The 18987-nt window shown below is 40.5% G+C and overlaps 1 protein-coding gene across 3 annotated transcripts in view; it reads left to right on the top strand.

The window, feature by feature from the left end:
* LOC105496850 (transmembrane protein 150C) overlaps nucleotides 1-18987 on the top strand; it is an 85598-nt gene that overhangs the window by 53034 nt on the left and 13577 nt on the right. For all 3 annotated transcript variants that reach the window (XM_071093575.1, XM_011767470.2, XM_011767471.3), the window contains exons 2-6: nucleotides 10100-10189; nucleotides 11330-11383; nucleotides 11517-11549; nucleotides 11650-11717; nucleotides 18576-18703. In XM_071093575.1, coding sequence (XP_070949676.1) covers nucleotides 10100-10189; nucleotides 11330-11383; nucleotides 11517-11549; nucleotides 11650-11717; nucleotides 18576-18703 — 373 coding nt within the window. The remainder of the gene's footprint in view (nucleotides 1-10099; nucleotides 10190-11329; nucleotides 11384-11516; nucleotides 11550-11649; nucleotides 11718-18575; nucleotides 18704-18987) is intronic.

Genomic DNA, 18987 nt, shown 5'->3' with positions numbered 1-18987 from the left:
CCTGGTGGTGACAAAATCTCTCAGCATTTGCTTGTCTGTAAAGGATTTTATTTCTACTTCACTTATGAAGCTTAGTTTGGCTGGATATGAAATTCTGGGTTGTAAATTCTTTTCTTTAAGAATGTTGAATGTTGGCCCCCACTCTCTTCTGGCTTGTAGGGTTTCTGCAGAGAGATCTGCTGTTAGTCTGATGGGCTTCCCTTTGTGGATAACCCAACCTTTCTCTATGGCTGCCCTTAATATTTTTTCCTTCATTTCAACCTTGGTGAATCTGACAATTATGTATCTTGGGGTTGCTCCTCTTGAGGAGTATCTTTGTGGTGTTCTCTGTATTTCTTGAGTTTGAATGTTGGCCTGTCTTGCTAGGTTGGGGAAGTTCTCCTGGATAATATCCTGAAGAGTGTTTTCCAACTTGGTTCCATTCTCCCTGTCACTTTTAGTTACACCAATCAAGGTTTGATCTTTTCACATAGTCCCATATTTCTTGGAGGCTTTGTTTGTTCGTTTTCATTCTTTTTTCTCTAATCTTGTCTTCATACTTTATTTCATTAAGTTGATCTTCAGTCTCTGATATCCTTTCTTCCACATGATTGATTCAGCTATTGATACTTGTGTATGCTTCATGAAGTTCTCGTACTGTGTTTTTCAGCTCCATCAGGTCATTTATGTTCTTCTCTAAACTGGTTATTCTAGTTAGCAGTTCCTCTAACCTTTTTTCAAGGTCCTTAGCTTCCTTGTGTTGGGTTAGAACATGTTCCTTTAGCTCAGAGGAGTTTATTTTTACCCACCTTCTGAAGCCTACTTATGTCAATTCATCAGACTTATTCTCCATCCAGTTTTGTTCCCTTGCTAGCGAGTTGTTGTGATCCCTTGGAGGAAAAGAGACGTTCTGATTTTTGGAATTTTCAGCCTTTTTGCACTGGTTTTTCCTCATCTTTGTGGATTTATCTATCTTTGGCCTTTGGTGTTGGTGACCTCCAGATAGGGTTTTTGTGTGGACGTCCTTTTTGTTGATGTTGTTGCTATTCCTTTTTGTTTGTTAGTTTTCCTTCTAACAGTCGGGCCCCTCTGCTGTAGGTCTGTTGGAGTTTGCTGGAGGTTCACTCCAGACCCTGTTTGCCTGGGTATTACCAGCGGAGGCTGCAGAACAGCAAAGATTGCTGCCTGTTCCTTCCTCTGGAAGCTTTGTCCCAGAGGGGCACCCACCAGATGTCAACCAGAGCTCTCCTGTATGAGGTGTCTGTCGACCCCTGCCGGGAAGTGTCTCCCCATCAGGAGGTACGGGGGTCAAGGACCCACTTAAGGAGGCAGTCGGTCCCTTAGCAGAGCTTGAGCACTGTGCCGGGAGATCTGCTTCTTTCTTCAGAGCTGGCAGGCAGGAACATTTAAGTCTGCTGAAGCTGCACCCACAGCTGCCCTTTCCTCAAGGTGCCCTTCCCAGGGAGATGGGAGTTTTATCCATAAGCCCCTGACTGGGGCTGCTGCCTTTCTTTCAGAGATGCCCTGCCCAGAGAGCACTTTTTGTTTTTTGATAATAGCTATCCTAATGGGTGAGGTGGTACTTCATCTTTTTTGAAATGGCTTTTTAGGCCGGGCGCGGTGGCTCACGCCTGTAATCCCAGCACTTTGGGAGGCCGAGGCGGGCAGATCACAAGGTCAGGAGATCGAGACCACGGTGAAACCCCGTCTCTACTAAAAATACAAAAAATTAGCCGGGCGTGGTTGTGGGCGCCTGTAGTCCCAGCTACTCGGGAGGCTGAGGCAGGAGAATGGCGTGAACCCGGGAGGCGGAGCTTGCAGTGAGCCGAGATCGCGCCACTGCACTCCAGCCTGGGCTGGGCGACAGAGCGAGACTCCGTCTCAAAAAAAAAAAAAAAAAAAAAAAGAAATGGCTTTTTAAACTTCTAAAAATTTTGGTGAAATATATATAACAAAAACTGCCATTGTGACCATTGCTAAGTGTATAATTCAGTGGCATTAATTATATTCACAGTGTTGTACAACCATCACCACTGTGTCTCTAAAACTTTTTAATTACCCCATTGATGAAAATATTAAGTGAATTTTAGACATTATGACATTTGGCTGCTAAATACTTCAGTATACTCCTCTAGAAAATGGACATTTTCCTGTATAATACAATCCTGTTATCATATGAGGCTTCAGTTATTTTCCATTGGAGAGAACTTACAGGGCCACACTTGTTGCAAAGGAGGCTGCGAAGTATAATGTAGGTGAGCAGCCGCTTACCAAATTATAATGGAAGGAGAGAGAGTGGATTTTGGTGCTCTACCACCCTAAAGTAATAAAGCAATAATGACTTTTTTTTACTAGTTTGGAGGTAGGTGATATTGAGCATTTGGTAGTGTCTTAATGATGTTATCAAGGACTCAGTTCTTCCTACCGTCTAATCTGCCATTCTTCATGTGTTGACTTTGGGTCTTCATGTTTTTTTGTCTCGTGGTTTCATTATGGCTGCCATAGCACTAGGTGCCATGTTTTCACTATAGCATCCCAAGTGGGAGAGAAGTAGGGTGGGCAGAAAAGAAACAATCCACTATCAGGGATGCAAACCCTTCCCATTTGCTACTCAGTAGACTTTCTCTTGCATCTCATGGGCCAGGTTAAAAGGAGTCTGGAAAGGTACTTGTTAAAGGAAAATGAGATCATTATGACTGGCTTAACAACTCATGACCTTGGGCTGAGCACATTTCTGTCCCTAATAAAATTAGACTTCTATTAGCTAAGAAAAAGAGGAGAAATGACTGTTGGGTTGGCAGTTACATCTGCCACATGTGGGCAATATTTTTATTATTATTAAAGATATAAACGGACTCTGAAGAGGATCTTGGCATAGAAACTCTAAGACAGTATTATTGAATTAAAGTGCTGGTAGAAGGGAATTCCTTCTGGGATTATTCTGTCAATAGTGTAGGGACAGGCCAGGTTCAGTGGCTCATGCCTGTAATCCTAACACTTTGGGAGTCCGAGGCAGGTGGATCGCTTGAGCCCAGAAATTCAAGACCAGCCTGGCCAATATGACAAGACCCTGTCTCTAGAAAAATTAACTGGGCATAGTGGCACAAGCCTGTTGTCCCAGCTACTTAGGAAGCTGAAGTGGGAGGATCACCTGAGCCTGGGGAGATTGAGGCTGCAGTGAGCCATGATCATGCCGCTGCACTCCAGCCTGAGTGACAGAGAGAGACCCTATCTCAAAAAAAAAAAAAAAAAAATAGTGTTGGGACAATGTGCTCCATTGATTTCTGAGAAAAAGAATCCTTAGGTCACTGGCATGAAAGGATCCCTATAGTCATCTGTCAGTTGAATGAAGGTGATTGCTTTTAGAAATCAAGACAGCATTGGAGAAAAACTAGTTGCCATTGGTTCTACTTAGGAATCATCATATTCTTTTGGGAATGATAATGTTTAATAGAAATCCTTTACTATGTGTTGTTTCTTGCCAGCACTTATGAAAAATGTTGTGGGAACAGGGGGATTGACCTCATTAATTGAATAATATTGTTTATATCTGTGGATGGAGGGAAGTCATATACTCTTAAGGTGACACCAGGTCACCTGACTATTATGCCTTCCCAAACTTAGGATTCAGTGAAAACAAAATTTTAATTGTTAGCAGAACAAGTGTGACATTCGTTGGTTGTATTGCATATCTCCCCAGGCTGATTTATATCCGAGAGCCTGGAAACATTTTAGGGGAAAAACAAAAGAAACAGTCCTCATCATTACCCCTTATAATTACAAATGAATGATAAGATAATACAAGCCCTTCACACTTGCCCATGACACAAAAGAGAAATAAGATTTACAGAATGCTCTTGGTTCATGGACACTGTGACAGTCGTGGTCATGATGGGCAACTCGTTCATCATTTCTGCTTCATTCCAGTTGGCCCTGAGAGCAGAATGAAAAATTACTGTAGCAGGGAGCTCATTTCCTGATAAATTACAAGACAAAAAAAGAGAACCAAAGACCCCCAACAGCACTTTCAGCATCATACAGTTAACATTTATTGAAATGCTGGCTAACATTTATTGTATGCCAGCCACAGTTCTGAGTGCTTTAAACATATTTTAGATCCTCATAAAAACCCTATAAGGTAGATACCATTATTATTTCCACTTTGCTGGTGAAGAAACTGAGGCACAGAGAAGACTTAACCAAGGACACAAAACTAGTAAGAGGCAGAGCTGGATTCCAAGCCCTGGTAGCCTGGCTCCAGAGTCTGTGAACTATAGCTGCCTCTCTCCATTTCCCCAGGCAGGACAAAGTCCTTCTGTTTATAATAAGCAAGTCCTTTCCAGCCCTTGGAAATATAAACTACAATGACACTTCACAGTCATTGTTGTAACTGGTTCTCACTAATCAAGTTGTTTTTTTGTTTTTTGTTTTTTGTTGTTGAGATAGAGTCTTGCTTTGTCCCCCAGACTGGAGTGCAGTGGTGCGATCTCGGCTCACTGCAACCTCCGCCTCCCGGGTTCAAGTGATCTTCTGCCTCAGCCTCCCAAGTAGCTGGGACTACAGGCATGCGCCACCACGCCGGGCTAATTTTTTTGTATTGTTAGTAGAGATGGGGTTTCACCATGTTAGCTAGGATGGTCTTGGCCTCCTGACCCCATGATCCGCTGGCCTCGGCCTCCCAAAGTGTTGGGTTTACAAGCATGAGCCACTGCGCCCGGCCCTAATAAAGTTTTTAAAGCTGTAAATGAAGATTGGGCTTTACTTTTCCATTTGTAGCTTCCATTTCCATTTGCGGCTTGAAAAAATAGAAAGTTTGTCTTCAAGGATTAGCATGGGTGACAGTATGCTATGTTCTTTCACTCCGTAGCTTCAGTAGCTAATAATGTACAAACTATCTGTTTTGAATTTGATGATAAAAGTATGAATAATCATGTGACTTTGACTTTTTATTTATTTATTTGTTTATTTTTTTAGAAAGAGTCTCACTCTGTCACCCAGGCTGGAGTGCAGTAGAGCAGTCTCAGCCCACTGCAACCTCTGCCTCCTAGGCTCAAGCGATTCTCTTGCCTTAGCCTCCTGCATAGTTGGGACTACAGGTACATGCCACCACACCCCGCTAATTTTTGTATTTTTACTAGAGATGGGTTTCACCATGTTGGCCAGGCTGGTCTCAAATTCCTGACCTCAGATGATTTGCCCACCTCAGCCTCCCAAAGCACTGGGATTTCAGGCATGAGCCACCCCACCTGGCCATGACTTTGACTTTATAAACACCCCCTTTTCAAACCAACGAAAGGAGTTAGAGTCTTAAATAATAAATTAATATGGGCTTATAGTACTCTGTTCAATTCCACAAAATCGTACACTTTCAAGTGGCCAGGTGTTCTCTCGGATATTTGCAGCTTGAAGACTTCCAGAGCAACAAAAATGTCAACAGTGGGAGCCTCTGAAAATGACCTCATGCTACAGGTCATTTTCTCTCAGAGGAACAAAGAGAACTGCAGGGATGTCAGGTCACAAAGCGAGCATAGAAGGTGGGGATTTTCATCATCTGACTCATAGTGTTCAGGAGCCCCACTGTGCAGTCTCACTCACACCACAGACTGAGTAAAAGAGTGAAGATAACTCAGACTTAGGGAATGACATTTATTGTAAGAAAAGAACATGCGACAGAAATATACAGAGTTTGCAGTATTGGCTCTCTAGGAAGATTTGGCCATCTGGATGACAGCTTTGCAAATCATTTGGATAAATGATACCATTCGGAGGAGAGTCTTCCAAAGCAAATCTAAATGCCAGAACCCTTTCAAGAAAGTTTATGCAATTCTGGCTTTTTTCCTCCACTTTTTAGAAGCTCATGAGGTGACGTTATCCTAGATATAATTAACCATTTAGGACATAGGAAGAATTATCTTTAATTTTTTTACTGTGAAGTATTATTGAAAGATTAATATAAATAGAGTAAATATTATGTAGAATATAAAAGAAGTATGGGCCAGGCGCGTTGACTTACACCTGTAATCCCAGCACTTTGGGAGGCCGAGGCAGGCAGATCACGAGGTCAAGAGATCGAGACCATCTGGCCAACATGGTGAAACCCCCTCTCTACTAAAAATACAAAAATTAGCCGGGTGTGGTGGCGGGTGCCTGTAATCCCAGCTACTCAGGGGGCTGAGGTGGGAGAACCACTTGAACCCAGGAGACAGAGGTTGCAGTGAGCCGAGATTGAACCCCTGCATTCCAGCCTAGGCAACAGAGTGAGACCCCATCTCAAAAAAAAAAAAAAAAGTATAATTCAGAATGTAAAGATACAACAAACCAGGTGTGGTAGTGCATGCCTGTAGTCCCAGCTACTAGGGAGGCTGAAGTGGGAGGATCTCTTGAGCCCAAGAGTTTGAGTTCAGCCTGGACAACATAGTGAGATGCCATCTCTTTAAAAAAGAAAAAAAAAAAAATGCTGGCCAGGTGCGGTGGCTCACACCTGTAATCCCAGCACTTTGGGAGGCTGAGGTGGGCGGATCACGAAGTCAGGAGTTCAAGACCAGCTTGATCAATATGGTGAAGCCTTGTCTCTACTAAAAATACAAAAATTAGCAGGGGCGTGGTGACGGGGTGCCTGTGGTCCCAGCTACTCAGGAGGCTGAAGCAGGAGAAGCGCTTGAACCTGGGAGGTGGAGGTTGCAGTGAGCCAAGATTGTGCCACCACGCTCCAGCTTGGGCAACAGAGTGAGACTTCTTCTCAAAAAAATAAAATAAAATAAAATAAAATAAAGAACATTTTAAAAAATAAAAATAAAAAGGAATGCAAAGATAAAACTATTTTAGGAGTATGGAATATTCCATTCTTCTCCCCCTCTTTCCTTTAAGAGGCGAGGGGAAAATGTACTCTTCTAGATGGAAGGAAACTGGTTGATTTAGCTCAGGGAAAGAGTGGAACTTATTCTTGCTAGGAAATATAAGTAAAGTTTGGGTGACACTTTCTAATGTGACTAGAAGCAATGGATCCGTTTATTTTCATAAACGGTGTCTGGAAGGATGCAAGAAAGAGATCCATCTCCTACTTTTAACTTTAATTCTCAGGCAGCAGTAAGGCAAAGTTAACAGAGTTAAGTTGGCCATGGGCAGTGGCTCACATGGGTGGATCACTTGAGTTCAGGAGTTCCAGACTAGCTTGGGCAACATAGTGAAACCTTGTCTCTACAAAAAATACAAAAAATTAGCCAGGTGTGGTGGCGTGCAGCTGTAGTCCCAGCTACTTGGGGGCTGAGGTGGGAGGATCGCTTGAGCCCAGGAGGTTGAGGCAGCAGTGAGCTGTGATCGCGTCACTGCACCCCATCCAACCTGGGTGACAAAGCGAGATCGTGTCTCAAAAAAAATAAAAAGAGAGAGAGAGAGTTAATTTAATAGATTGTTTATCCTTTGCATAAAGGTACTTTCAGTCAAGTATCTGAACTTGTCAAGCCAAGGCAGCTCAGAGAGCTGTGAAACTAAACCAAATTAAACATTCATCTCCAGGAACCTCCTGGAATCCTTCCCCAGTACCTGGAGCAGAGCGCACATCAGAGTCATTTCTCTATTGCAAATTCTTTAGTCACAATATTAGCTGACAAGTGCAGGTAAATGAGAATCAGTGGCTAAATGGGACATCCCAGTACCTCGGGCCAGGAAATTAGTATATAAAGGTATTGTAGCTTGATGCCATGGTCTTAGAATTATCTTGTTAACCCTCTTCACTCTACCTCCCTGCTTGAAAGTTTCAATTTCCCACACAGACATTCCTAAAAGGGGAGCCAGCATGAGTATTTGTCCATTTGACAGTTGTGCCTCTCATTGTACATTAATAAGTTGTCATTCTGATTTATTCACCAATCTGTTGTAACGATAGTTAACATTTTCTCTGGGGCTGATAATTTTGAGTACATTGGATCATTCTGTTTTTGCAAAGGTGTAAAATACCAGACTTGGCTTAACCTCCAAGGTACTGCCACTCTGTCCTTGATGTCCTTCTCCCTCTCTTTGCATTCAATAGTGTTCATTTAGTTGAATCTCACAATCTAGGAGCTGAAAGACATTTCAGCTCCTAGATTCTGTAAAACCATAAGAAAATGGTGTTACAGATTTAAGTAACGACCCAGACCCGATTAGTCAGTTATTGGGAAAGCCGAGGTTGGGAACCAGATCTCCTAAGCATCTTGGCTATACTTATCCTATTAGAGGGCCCTATTTCAGTGGCAGACCTAGAATAATTGGTTTACATACTCAACCATCACTCTTATTTTCTGTGCTCCCTCTACATTTGACTACTTATGGAATTATTTTTGTTAGCATAATGGAGAGCTTTATTATGAGCCCACAACTTTTTGGACATAAATAAATGAATAGAGACTGACTAGCAATGTTGTGTATGCTTAAAATGTTCACTCTTCTTCCATATTATATAAACTAGACAGCCATGGACCACTAATTCATACAATAGTTTTTATATATTGCATAGAATGTTACGTATAAATAGTCATATTCATTAGACCTCGCCTCAGTATTTCCACCACCTGGTATAGTACCTGGCACAGGTAGGGTGTCAATAATTTTGAGTTGGATTGTATTGGATTAGATTCATTGCAAATTAAATTATTGAAAGTGGCTCTAATGTCTTTCAACTCCTAGATTCTGTAATTTATTTAACACCACTGCCCAGGTATGTGTTTAGACTAAGGCACAACTGTTGAAAGACACTTTATTAGGCCCAGTGTCTATCTCCTAGTCCGAAAGATCTACGTAATCAGGTAGACCAGTTCAGGGAACTAAGACCTCCTGAGATGTTGCAGAAGGGATTGTTTTGCCATCCTGAAGTGACCATGATGTTCCCTCTCTTGTCTCAACACTTGGAGGGTCCAGGGAGTCCCAGCATATGAAAGCAGTTGTCTCGGAGGTATTCACAAATCGGGCAGTGCTGGTTCAAACCCAGTAAACAAACTTGCTTTAACTGCAAAAACTTGTAAAAAAATATTTTAAAAAATTGTAAAAAACTTGTTTTAATTGTAAAACTCAAAATAAAGAGCATTGATATCTCCCTAGAGGTGCCATTTAATCACATTATTCTTCTGATTGTCAGGTCCCCAGTGTAAGTTACTAGGGCACTTAATTTTCTTAGAACAGGTGTTTTTGCCATAAGGGTGATGTTGGCATCCAGTGTCTCAGATAGATTTTGTCTGGCAGTTAAGACATAAAGTGATAGTTGTTTCTTTATGTTTAATACTGATAATTTTTCATAGACACTTCTGGAGCTTCTAGTTTTCACTTCATTTGTGTGGGGGGGGTTTTTTATTTATATATTTTTGTTACATCCAAAATGCCAGACATATGTATTTTTTCATTGTGTTTATTAGCACTAATTTAAAGTTATACACAATGCATTGTTTTACAGAGCATTCATCTTTAGTCTCCTGAGATTGCTGCTCAATAACATGTCATGAGAAAAGTTCAGATTTGCAAAGCATTTGTCATTTCCTCCTGATAAGTGCTGATTTATTTAGTAACCATTTGTTTTTAACACCTTCGTCTGCCAGCCTATAGATTTATGTACATGTCAGATCCATAAATACATAAATGTTAATATTAGCACTAAAAGTAGGTTGAAGTATACCTTTGGTACTTAGCTCTTCTAGCGAAAGTCCTAACCTAACCCAAACTCTTTTGTCTTTTCTTAAATGTGTCAATACTTATACAAGGATAAATGTTTTTATGAAAAATTTTCTGGCCAGGCACTGAGGCTCATGCTTGTGAGGCTTTGGAAGGCTGAGGTAGGAGGATCACTTGGGGCCAGGAGTTCAAGCCCAGCTTGGGCAACATAGCTAGACCCCATCTATACAAAAAAAAAATTTTTTTTAAATAAATTTTCTATTAGTTCTCAACTAAAACTCTGGAATATTTAAGCTAGATAACAATCATCCATGGTAACTGTTTCAGGGATTTCCCACGTGAGTAGGTGGGAATGATGATACCAATTTGAATCATGGTTTCATAAAATACACTTTTTTTTCAGTTAGACTAAACTTTCTATCTTGAAAGAGTGAAGTAAATGTTTTGCCTTAATTATTAATACATGTCTATTTTATTTCAGTGGTACAGGCATGGATGGGAAGAAATGCAGCGTATGGATGTTCCTACCTCTTGTATTTACTTTGTTTACTTCAGCTGGATTATGGATAGTGTGAGTATTCGCTCATTTAATTATTTAAGGATTCAGGTGCAATGTAGATAAAAATGTGAACCTTAATAGTATATGGCGGCCAGGCACAATGGCTCATGCCTGTAATCCCAGCACTTTGGGAGGCCAAGGCGGGCAGATCACTTGAGGTCAGGAGTTTGAGACCAGCTTGGCCAACATGGCGAAACCCTGTGTCTACTGAAAATACAGAAATTAGCCAGGCGTGCTGGTGCATGCCTGTAATCCCAGCTACTCAGGAGACTGAGGCATGAGAATCACTTGAACCCTGGAGGCAGAGGTTGCAGTGAGCTGAGATCGTGCCACTGCACTCCAGACTGGGCAACAGAGCAAGACTCTGTCCCTGCCCTGAAAAAATAGTAGATGGCATATCTATATGACTGTATTTATAAATACTTCAAAATAATATATTTTACTAATTCAACCTTGCTGAAGTCCTCATTTCTTTCCCATTTTCTGTTAACCAAAGTAACAAGAGTGAGTAATAATTATGCAAAGCAGGTGGTGAAGAATACGAGTTTATTTTGTGTTCATGTGTTCTTGTTGTGATGAACATTTTGTAAACTGGTTATTTGAATTAATTATTTACAAGATTTTCGAATTTGATGCTAATATGCCATGGATTCCATCTGCAGTCCAGTTCATAGTCAAGTTATTCACGACTGGGTCTGATATGTTTATAAAATGAATATCATTACATCAGAAGTCCTGGCTTACCACAAAATGTTCCCACGCTTGCTTATTTTAGGTAATATTCACCTTAAGAAAATTATTTTAGTTCCTTAAAGTTTGTTAGGAAAGGTAGGACACATATTCCTGAGAAGTTAGAAACTGAACCCTAATTTTAGTTTGCTCAAAGTTATAAGGTCTATTTCCTTGTTTTCTAGTTTCCAGTTTATAAGCATGGCCATCAATTTGGGGGATGTTTTGAAAATTAAGGAAATATTACTAATAATGACATTTGAGCTTCAAAGAACTAGATGAGCTATGGGTAAAGAATTGTAAAAGAGCATTTCTCAGTTAGAAAAAGTGAATATGAATTAGTGCAATTAGTTTAATAAAACTGGGAAACAAATGATTCTTTTTTCAATTTGTTTGTTCTATAAACTTATTCTTTTTTGATAGATACTTCATAGCTGTGGAAGATGACAAAATTTTACCATTGAATTCAGCTGAAAGGTAAAGTTTATCTGTGGGTATTTCATTGTTCATCAATAGATTTAGCAAAAACTTTCCCACTGGGAAGGTTAAACTGCACAAATGACAGTGCTTTAACTTGAGCTTCTGTGTTTTTTTTTTTTTTGTTATCCAGGAAACCTGGTGTGAAGCATGCACCATATATAAGGTAACCCAGCAATTCTCTTCTGTTCTGTGGGACCATAGGAAAAGTTAGGAGGATCATAGATTTTGATATAGTAACTATAAAACATTTCATCTTTTTCAAGCATTGCAGGTGATGATCCTCCTGCAAGCTGTGTGTTTAGTCAAGTTATGAACATGGCAGCCTTCCTAGGTAAGAAGAGTATAAAGAATGCTTTATGTGCTTTGGTACATTTCTTTTTTATTTTAAATTCTCCCAAACCCTTATCGAAACAATAGGGGGCTTAGTTGATCATTTAGTATCACATCACATCAGTATGCTGAAGCCAGCTCTTTGTCTTAAAGGTCTTTTTCTCTCATACATCCATTTATATTCACCCTGCTGTCCTTACATTTTCTCTTCCCTTTACCATCTTTATCATTCAGATACTCTTGACTTGATTTATTTTGCTGCATAAAATAATATATTTCATGGTATAAAATCCGGCATGAGAATGTAATATTGTATAATACGTTTGCTTTGAAAAGAATGCTTTATTTATTCTGTCGCTAGCAAAGATGAAAAAAATGCATGGGCTTTGTGATATTTGTTGATGTGTGTAGATACTGTCTTTAAACCTAAAGGTCAACATTAGCATTAAGATTACACTCTCTCCTGTGCCTGTAGACATAGTAAGCTGGCAAATGGAGAAGTAGGCTTAAAAAGAAGAAGAAGAAGAAACCTTTGGTACTCATATCTAGCCCCAGTTCCTCACTTTTTCTTTGGGGTCCAAGACCCTCATGTAATATTCTGTCCCTCTGTGAGTGCATCCACGACCCTGCATAGTCCTCCGGAGATGGTGGGAACCAGCCATGCACTCTATCCCTTTTCAGATCTACCTTGTATACCATCTCCTCAATACCAGGCTTTCCCAGTGTCTCTCCAAGAGTCAACTAGCTGTCACTGTCAGCATGCTGTTAGAAAGGACCAGAGACAGCCCACCCTTCCCACAATGATGTTCTGGAAGTAGTTCTTTTGATGGTGAGACTTTCACTCCAAGTAAAAGGTAGTAGTGTTACTGAGGGAATATTCAACCTTTGTGGGACATGTCCCCCAAAGAAGTAACCTGTTATTTCACCTCCCCCCCAAAATTCCTACTCATTCTTAATGTGTTCTTTTTTAATGTTTGCTATAAGAATGGGAAGACCTTTAGAAGTCAGTGGGAAATCAAGGGAGATGGGTGGTCCCACATGCAACACAGGCAGAAACTAGTTGGTTCAGAAAGCCCAGAACATGAGAAACATGGAGAATGTTTCCCATCAGGCCCATCAGGCCTCTCTTGAATCTGTAAGCTTCAAAAAGAAGTTCACAGGGGAGCTTCTGTACAGTTAACAAGATTCTTCCCTAGAGCTAACCACCTTTCCGTCAAAGCCCTCCCCAGCCTTCCCCAAAGCATATCCCATTTGCCAAAGCAGGAAGCATCTGGAAGGCATGGGCTGCTATACTACCACTAAGGAGAAAGTTAAATATACCCTGATGCTGGAGTTGCTGAGTCTTTAAAAAAGCTCTCCTCTTTATGCCCCTGGCAGTCAGGATTTTCACATCCTAGATATTTACAAGTATCAAGATGGATGGCACCTGCAGCATCTAGTGCACCCGTGGGCACCAGGGCCAGTCCTGGGCAGTCAGGTTTGGTTGTCACTGCTTTCAGCCTCAGAGCTGCCAGGACCTTTATATGTGCTCCTTTTTTCTACTCTTGACACCATTCTTCTGAAAAGACCTAATAAACTTATTCATCCCAAGACATAAATAGCTGCTAAAGAACATTCACATTTAACAGAGCACAAAGCCCCAAGAGTGAACCTTGAATGGCAGGGTCAGGGACCTTTCCTGGCCCCTCTGCCATCATAGCACTTAGGCTTGCAGGCTGCCATCTATTCGTATGATCATCCCACAGGAGGCAGCAACAATAATTAATAGCCATCATTTCTATTCCAGGAACAATGCAAAGCGCTTTGCAAATACTACCTCATTTAAGCGTGATACTCAAGTCTGGAATATAAAAAAGCTATCACCAGCTGTCTGTCCTCCACTGGGCTTTAAACAAACCAGTGAGCACATTGGAAACCACATATTGTTTCCTTTGTATGCTTAAGACAAATTGATATTTCCCAGTAGTCTTTACGTGTATAATTTTTAAAAACCCAGTTTGTATCACTCACAAGTTTATCCAGTTATAAGGCTTATAATTGACTAATTACAAAAGCATTTCCAAAAACAAAGCAATGAAAGCAAGATCCCCTCTTCCAGATGACATTTGTCATCATCTTATTCTCCAGTCCTTCCTGCTCCACCAAGAAGCAATTAAGCTTTTGCTAGCTCTTGCTCTAAGGTATTACAACATCCAGTGTTTATTCTGTATTATCGTTCATCATTTTTAGTACCATCTGGTAGACATAAAATTGATTAAGATTAGTGTTCAATGGGAGCAAACCAACAAGTATTTATTTATCAACTCTGAGAGTGAAAAAGAATCAGTTTACTAATGATTCCTTCTCTAAACTGTGGATACCTTCATCTCCCCACACCTGCCCTTGTTAGACTTCAGACTATTATTTTAGTCTACATAACTGACTTTAAGAAATAACCCACACCGCCTATCAGTCACTGCTTTTTAGCAGCCGTATAGATTACAATTTACAATCTAAAACTGAGTCAATGTAGCATGTATTAAAATTAGCAAAGATATTTTATCTTTTTTGGCAGACTAATCAAAGATTGAATGCTCAATTATTTTCTTTAGAGAATTAGTTATGCTCTTTGTCTTGAAACTGCATTTCTTTCCATGGGGTGGGAGAGAAAAAGACCTAAGACAAATGTCTTCAAAGGAATATAATTTCCTGCCCTGGGGAGGTTGTGAGGATAAAGCTAATAACTGAATGATTTCAGTCACCTAATAGCAGCCACTCTCCCTTCAGGCAAAACATATTGATGGTTGTGTTCTACTGCAGTCATAAATAGGAATTATTGATGCATAAAGAGTAAAACAAAACAAAACAAAACAAAAATTTGGCTAGGTACCAGTTTAGAACTGCAAGGAAGAGACGTTATTTTGAGTTTTGAACTTTAAAAACCCAGTCAGACTCAAAATTTAAAATGTAGTTAGAAAACTCAGCCATTATTTGATTTGCACTCTTTTAAAAATAGGAAAATTAAGTAGGGGACACCTCTGTATAGCAAAGGACCGTTCTAAATGCCAAAAACCACAGAAGGATGAGTTTTTAAAATCTTTTCTGAAACTGTTAGTGAAATCTAAAACTTTTAATGAAACAAAAAAATACATTTATTGATCAGAACGTGAATGTGGTAAAAGCTAGCATATATAAAGATGGCTTTGAAATGGCCCGTAAGTCTTTTTCAAGAAGGTATAATTAAATCACTACTTGGTTGAAAATGGACTTCGTAACAGTCCAAATCTGCCTCCATTCATATCTAAGTGTTAGTAAAACTGTTACGGGGCAAAATCTTTATTAGATCCATCGTTCTAAAAATTCAGCTAGACTCTATTTTAAAAGGAAAGCTTGCCTCCCCTGATCTGATTAATAATGGAGTTAAGAGGTAAAAAAGGGCAAAGTGTGGTGTTTAGAATGCAATTCTGGAAGTTAGGAGTGTTGGGTTAAATCCCTGTCTTCAAATTGGTTTCTGTTTCCTGCTGAATTTCATCATTTGTTCATGATAAGATGACTTACCATTCATATTACAAATAGGACAGCTAGCAACGCAGGGACCAGGAGATGTTGCATGTCCTGTGTTTACTGGACAGAAATAGATAATGAAGAGAGCAGCCATCAACTCTGTTCCCCTGGGCATAAAGGAACAAACTGTTTGGCTGGGTGGGTCAACATGAAGAGCCATTTCAGGAACTGGGTTTAGGACTTAGGTCAAGTTCCAGCACGATCCTATCCCACAAAATGACCAGAGAGCGTTTTCAGTGGTCATTAAAAAAAAAAAATTAGCCAGCCGGGCGTGGTGGCTCACACCTATAATCCCAGCATTTTGGGAGGCCGAAGCAGGCGGATCCCAAGGTCAGTAGATAGAGACCATCCTGGCCAACATGGTGAAACCCCATCTCTACTAAAAATACAAAAACGTTATCTGGGCATGGTGGCGTGCACCTGTAGTCCCAGCTGCTCAGGAGGCTGAGGCAGGAGAATCGCTTGAACCCAGGAGGAGGAGGTTGCAGTGAGCCAAGATTGCGCCACTGCACTCCAGCCTGGTGACAGAGAAAGACTTCGTCTATATTATAGGCTCATGCCTGTAATCCCAGCAACTTGGGAGGCCGAGGCGGTCAGATCACCTGAGGTCAGGAGTTCAAGACCAACCTGACCAATATGGTGAAACCCTGTCTCTACTAAAAATACAAAAATTAGCTGGGTGTGGTGGCATGGGCCTGTAGTCCCAGCTACTTGGAAGGCTGAGGCAGGAGAATTGCTTGAACCCAGGAGGCAGAGGTTGCAGTGAGCTGAGATCATGCCACTGCATTCCAGCCTGGGGACAGAGTGAGACTCTGTCTCAAAAAAAAGAAAACAAAAATTAAGTGTGCTGTCTTAGTGTCTTGTTATTATGTCCTAACAGCCATACACAACTCATTAGAAGGATATCCTATTGCGCCTGTGTTGAGCTCTCTAGGCTTAATCTAATGACTTCTTTAGCTGATGACCACTTTGTGATGGAGTGCTGTGTATTGAATTACTCCTCTCCCCTGCTTCCTCCTCCTATTCTTATCCTAAAATTAATAAGACATTGTGCCTATTTTTCATCCTCTGGGATAGTTATTGTCATTGTTAAAGACTTCAGATATAATTCCTACCTAGGTCCCTCAAACCAATAGTTTGAGAAACTGTTGTCAACCCAGGTATAATGTATTAATTTTCCGATCAACAGTGGATACTAGCTGAAGCATATACTAAAATATATATATCAGGGCTGAAAATTTTGAGATTTTTATAAATCATGATTTATCTCTATTTTGTTTCTAAAATCCAAATATTAATCAAGTTTTATACCACTCTTTGATCAGAAGTACTTAGAACTAAAAGTCAACTTATCGAGCTTAAAGCCATAGGGTTATACTATGAAATTTAACATACTTGGGAAATGCAAATTTGTGGATAGATTTTCTTTATTAATGACTACTAATGGCCGGGCACGGTGGCTCAAGCCTGTAATCCCAGCACTTTGGGAGGCCGAGGCGGGTGGATCACGAGGTCAGGAGATCGAGACTATCCTGGCTAACACGGTGAAACCCCGTCTCTACTAAAAAAAATACAAAAAAATTAGCCGGGCGTGGTAGCGGGCGCCTGTAGTCCCAGCAACTTGGGAGGCTGAGTCGGGAGAATGGCGTGAACCCAGGGGGCGGAGCTTGCAGTGAGCCGAGATCGCGCCACTGCACTCCAGCCTGGGAGACACAGCGAGACTCCGTCTCAAAAAAAAAAAAAAAAAAAAAAATGACTACTAATAATGGCCTGTAATCAAAGAAAAACCTTTAGCAAATAATTACCAACTTAATTGCTGTATAAATAAGGTAATTCTTGAATTTCTAATTGTCTTTCCTGCTGAACCTTAATGTCAAAATAAATTATCTTAGTAGTAAGTTTGTTTCCTTACATGTTGATATAATTTACATTAATCGAAGGTGATTTTTCATCATTTATTGACTAACCTCTGCCAACTGTTTGTATAAATATGAAAATATCTCTGCACTAGGCAAAAAAAAAAAAAGGTCATCCTTAGATTAGGGCCTTGAGTATGGACTATCCCAAGGTTACTATTAGAAGTCAGATTTGAAATCTAAGTAACTTCCCTCATTCTCTCTTCAAATTCTCTGATACCAATTTGCTTCAAAAGATAGAGTGGACTTTTAAAATGAGTAATTAATATTATTTTCAGGAATTGAGTTTTCTTGATATCCTAGGTACCATTTTCAGCATATACCAAATCTCCCAATCTGCTGTGTTCAAATACAGGTTTCATATGTGTGAATATTGTAACTTCTCTAATTTAGATTAACTATCTTTGTTGTTTGACAGTGAACACCTCTAAGTAGAATCAAAGGGAAGTGAGAGTAAAACCAGTAATAAAGGAACTTGTACACTTTCCATTATCTTTCTTCCTCTCCCCAGGAATGGTTTATGGCACTAGCACCAGTAGTTTTGTCTAGATGTGGTAACCTTGTCTTCTTCCCATTATGTTCCTACCCTATCATTATTTTCCACACTGTTCTAAGCTAAAGAATGACTGAGTTGGCCGGGCGCAGTGGCTCAAGCCTGTAATCCCAGCACTTTGGGAGGCAGAGACAGGCGGATCACGAGGTCAGGAGATCGAGACCATCCTGGCTAACACGGTGAAACCCCGTCTCTACTAAAAAATGCAAAAAACTAGCCGGGCGAGGTGGCAGGCGCCTGTAGTCCCAGCTACTCGGGAGGCTGAGGCAGGAGAATGGCATAAATCCGGAAGTGGAGCTTGCAGTGAGCTGAGATCCGGCCACTGCACTCCAGCCTGGGCGACAGAGTGAGACTCTGTCTCAAAAAAAAAAAAAAGAATGACTGAGTCGGTCTGTCTTCATCCCATCTTATATGTTGTGTGCCAAGCCTCTGCAGTGCTCTCCTAAGCCAGTCTGTCCTGTGCTGACCTTGTTTTGAAAACTCTGAGAACAACACCATTCATAGTCCTATCATCCTTGCCTCACCTAAGTAACGTACAGCCCTGCTGCCTCGAGTCCTCTCTGCCTCTCTGCCTCTCTGCTTTCCCCAGATTGGGTGTAATAAAACATCTAAATAATCATAAGCATTGCATGGAAAGTTTCTCTGAAAAATTGTGGATCATTCCAGAGATGTAAAATGTACTGTGGTGAAAAGTTTAATTTTGCACATTGTGGCTTTAGATTTCTCCCTCTTACCTAAGAAAGTAGTATAGCAGCAAAATAAAAATAATAATAATAACAGAATTCTGCCTCACAGCCTAGGTGCGTGATTTAATTTCTTTCATTTTAAGACTTTGCTTTATTCCTAGCCCTTGTGGTAGCTGTTCTGCGCTTCATACAACTGAAACCGAAGGTTTTAAACCCGTGGCTGAATATTAGTGGATTGGTGGCGCTGTGTCTGGCTTCCTTCGGAATGACCTTACTTGGTAATTTTCAGGTACTTGATTTGGCCTTTTTCACCTCCCTCTGACACTGGTAAGACCTTCACTTGTGAGATTATCAAAGCTATTGAGGTATAATCACCATATGGCCCATATAATTCTGCACAAACCTTTTTTTTTTTTAAAAAAAATTAGGACTCTTTTCCATGGCGCCTCGGAGGCGTTCAGCTATTTCAAGATGAAGCTGAACATCTCCTTCCCAGCCATTGGCTGCCAGAAACTCATTAAAGTGGAAGATGAACGCAAACTTCGTCCTTTTTTTTTTTTTTTTTTTTTTTTT

Source organism: Macaca nemestrina, chromosome 3 (genome assembly GCF_043159975.1).
Source record: "Macaca nemestrina isolate mMacNem1 chromosome 3, mMacNem.hap1, whole genome shotgun sequence".
Lineage (NCBI taxonomy): Eukaryota > Metazoa > Chordata > Mammalia > Primates > Cercopithecidae > Macaca > Macaca nemestrina.
Note: the sequence above shows the minus strand (reverse complement) of the source record. Positions and strands in the feature narration are given on the sequence as shown.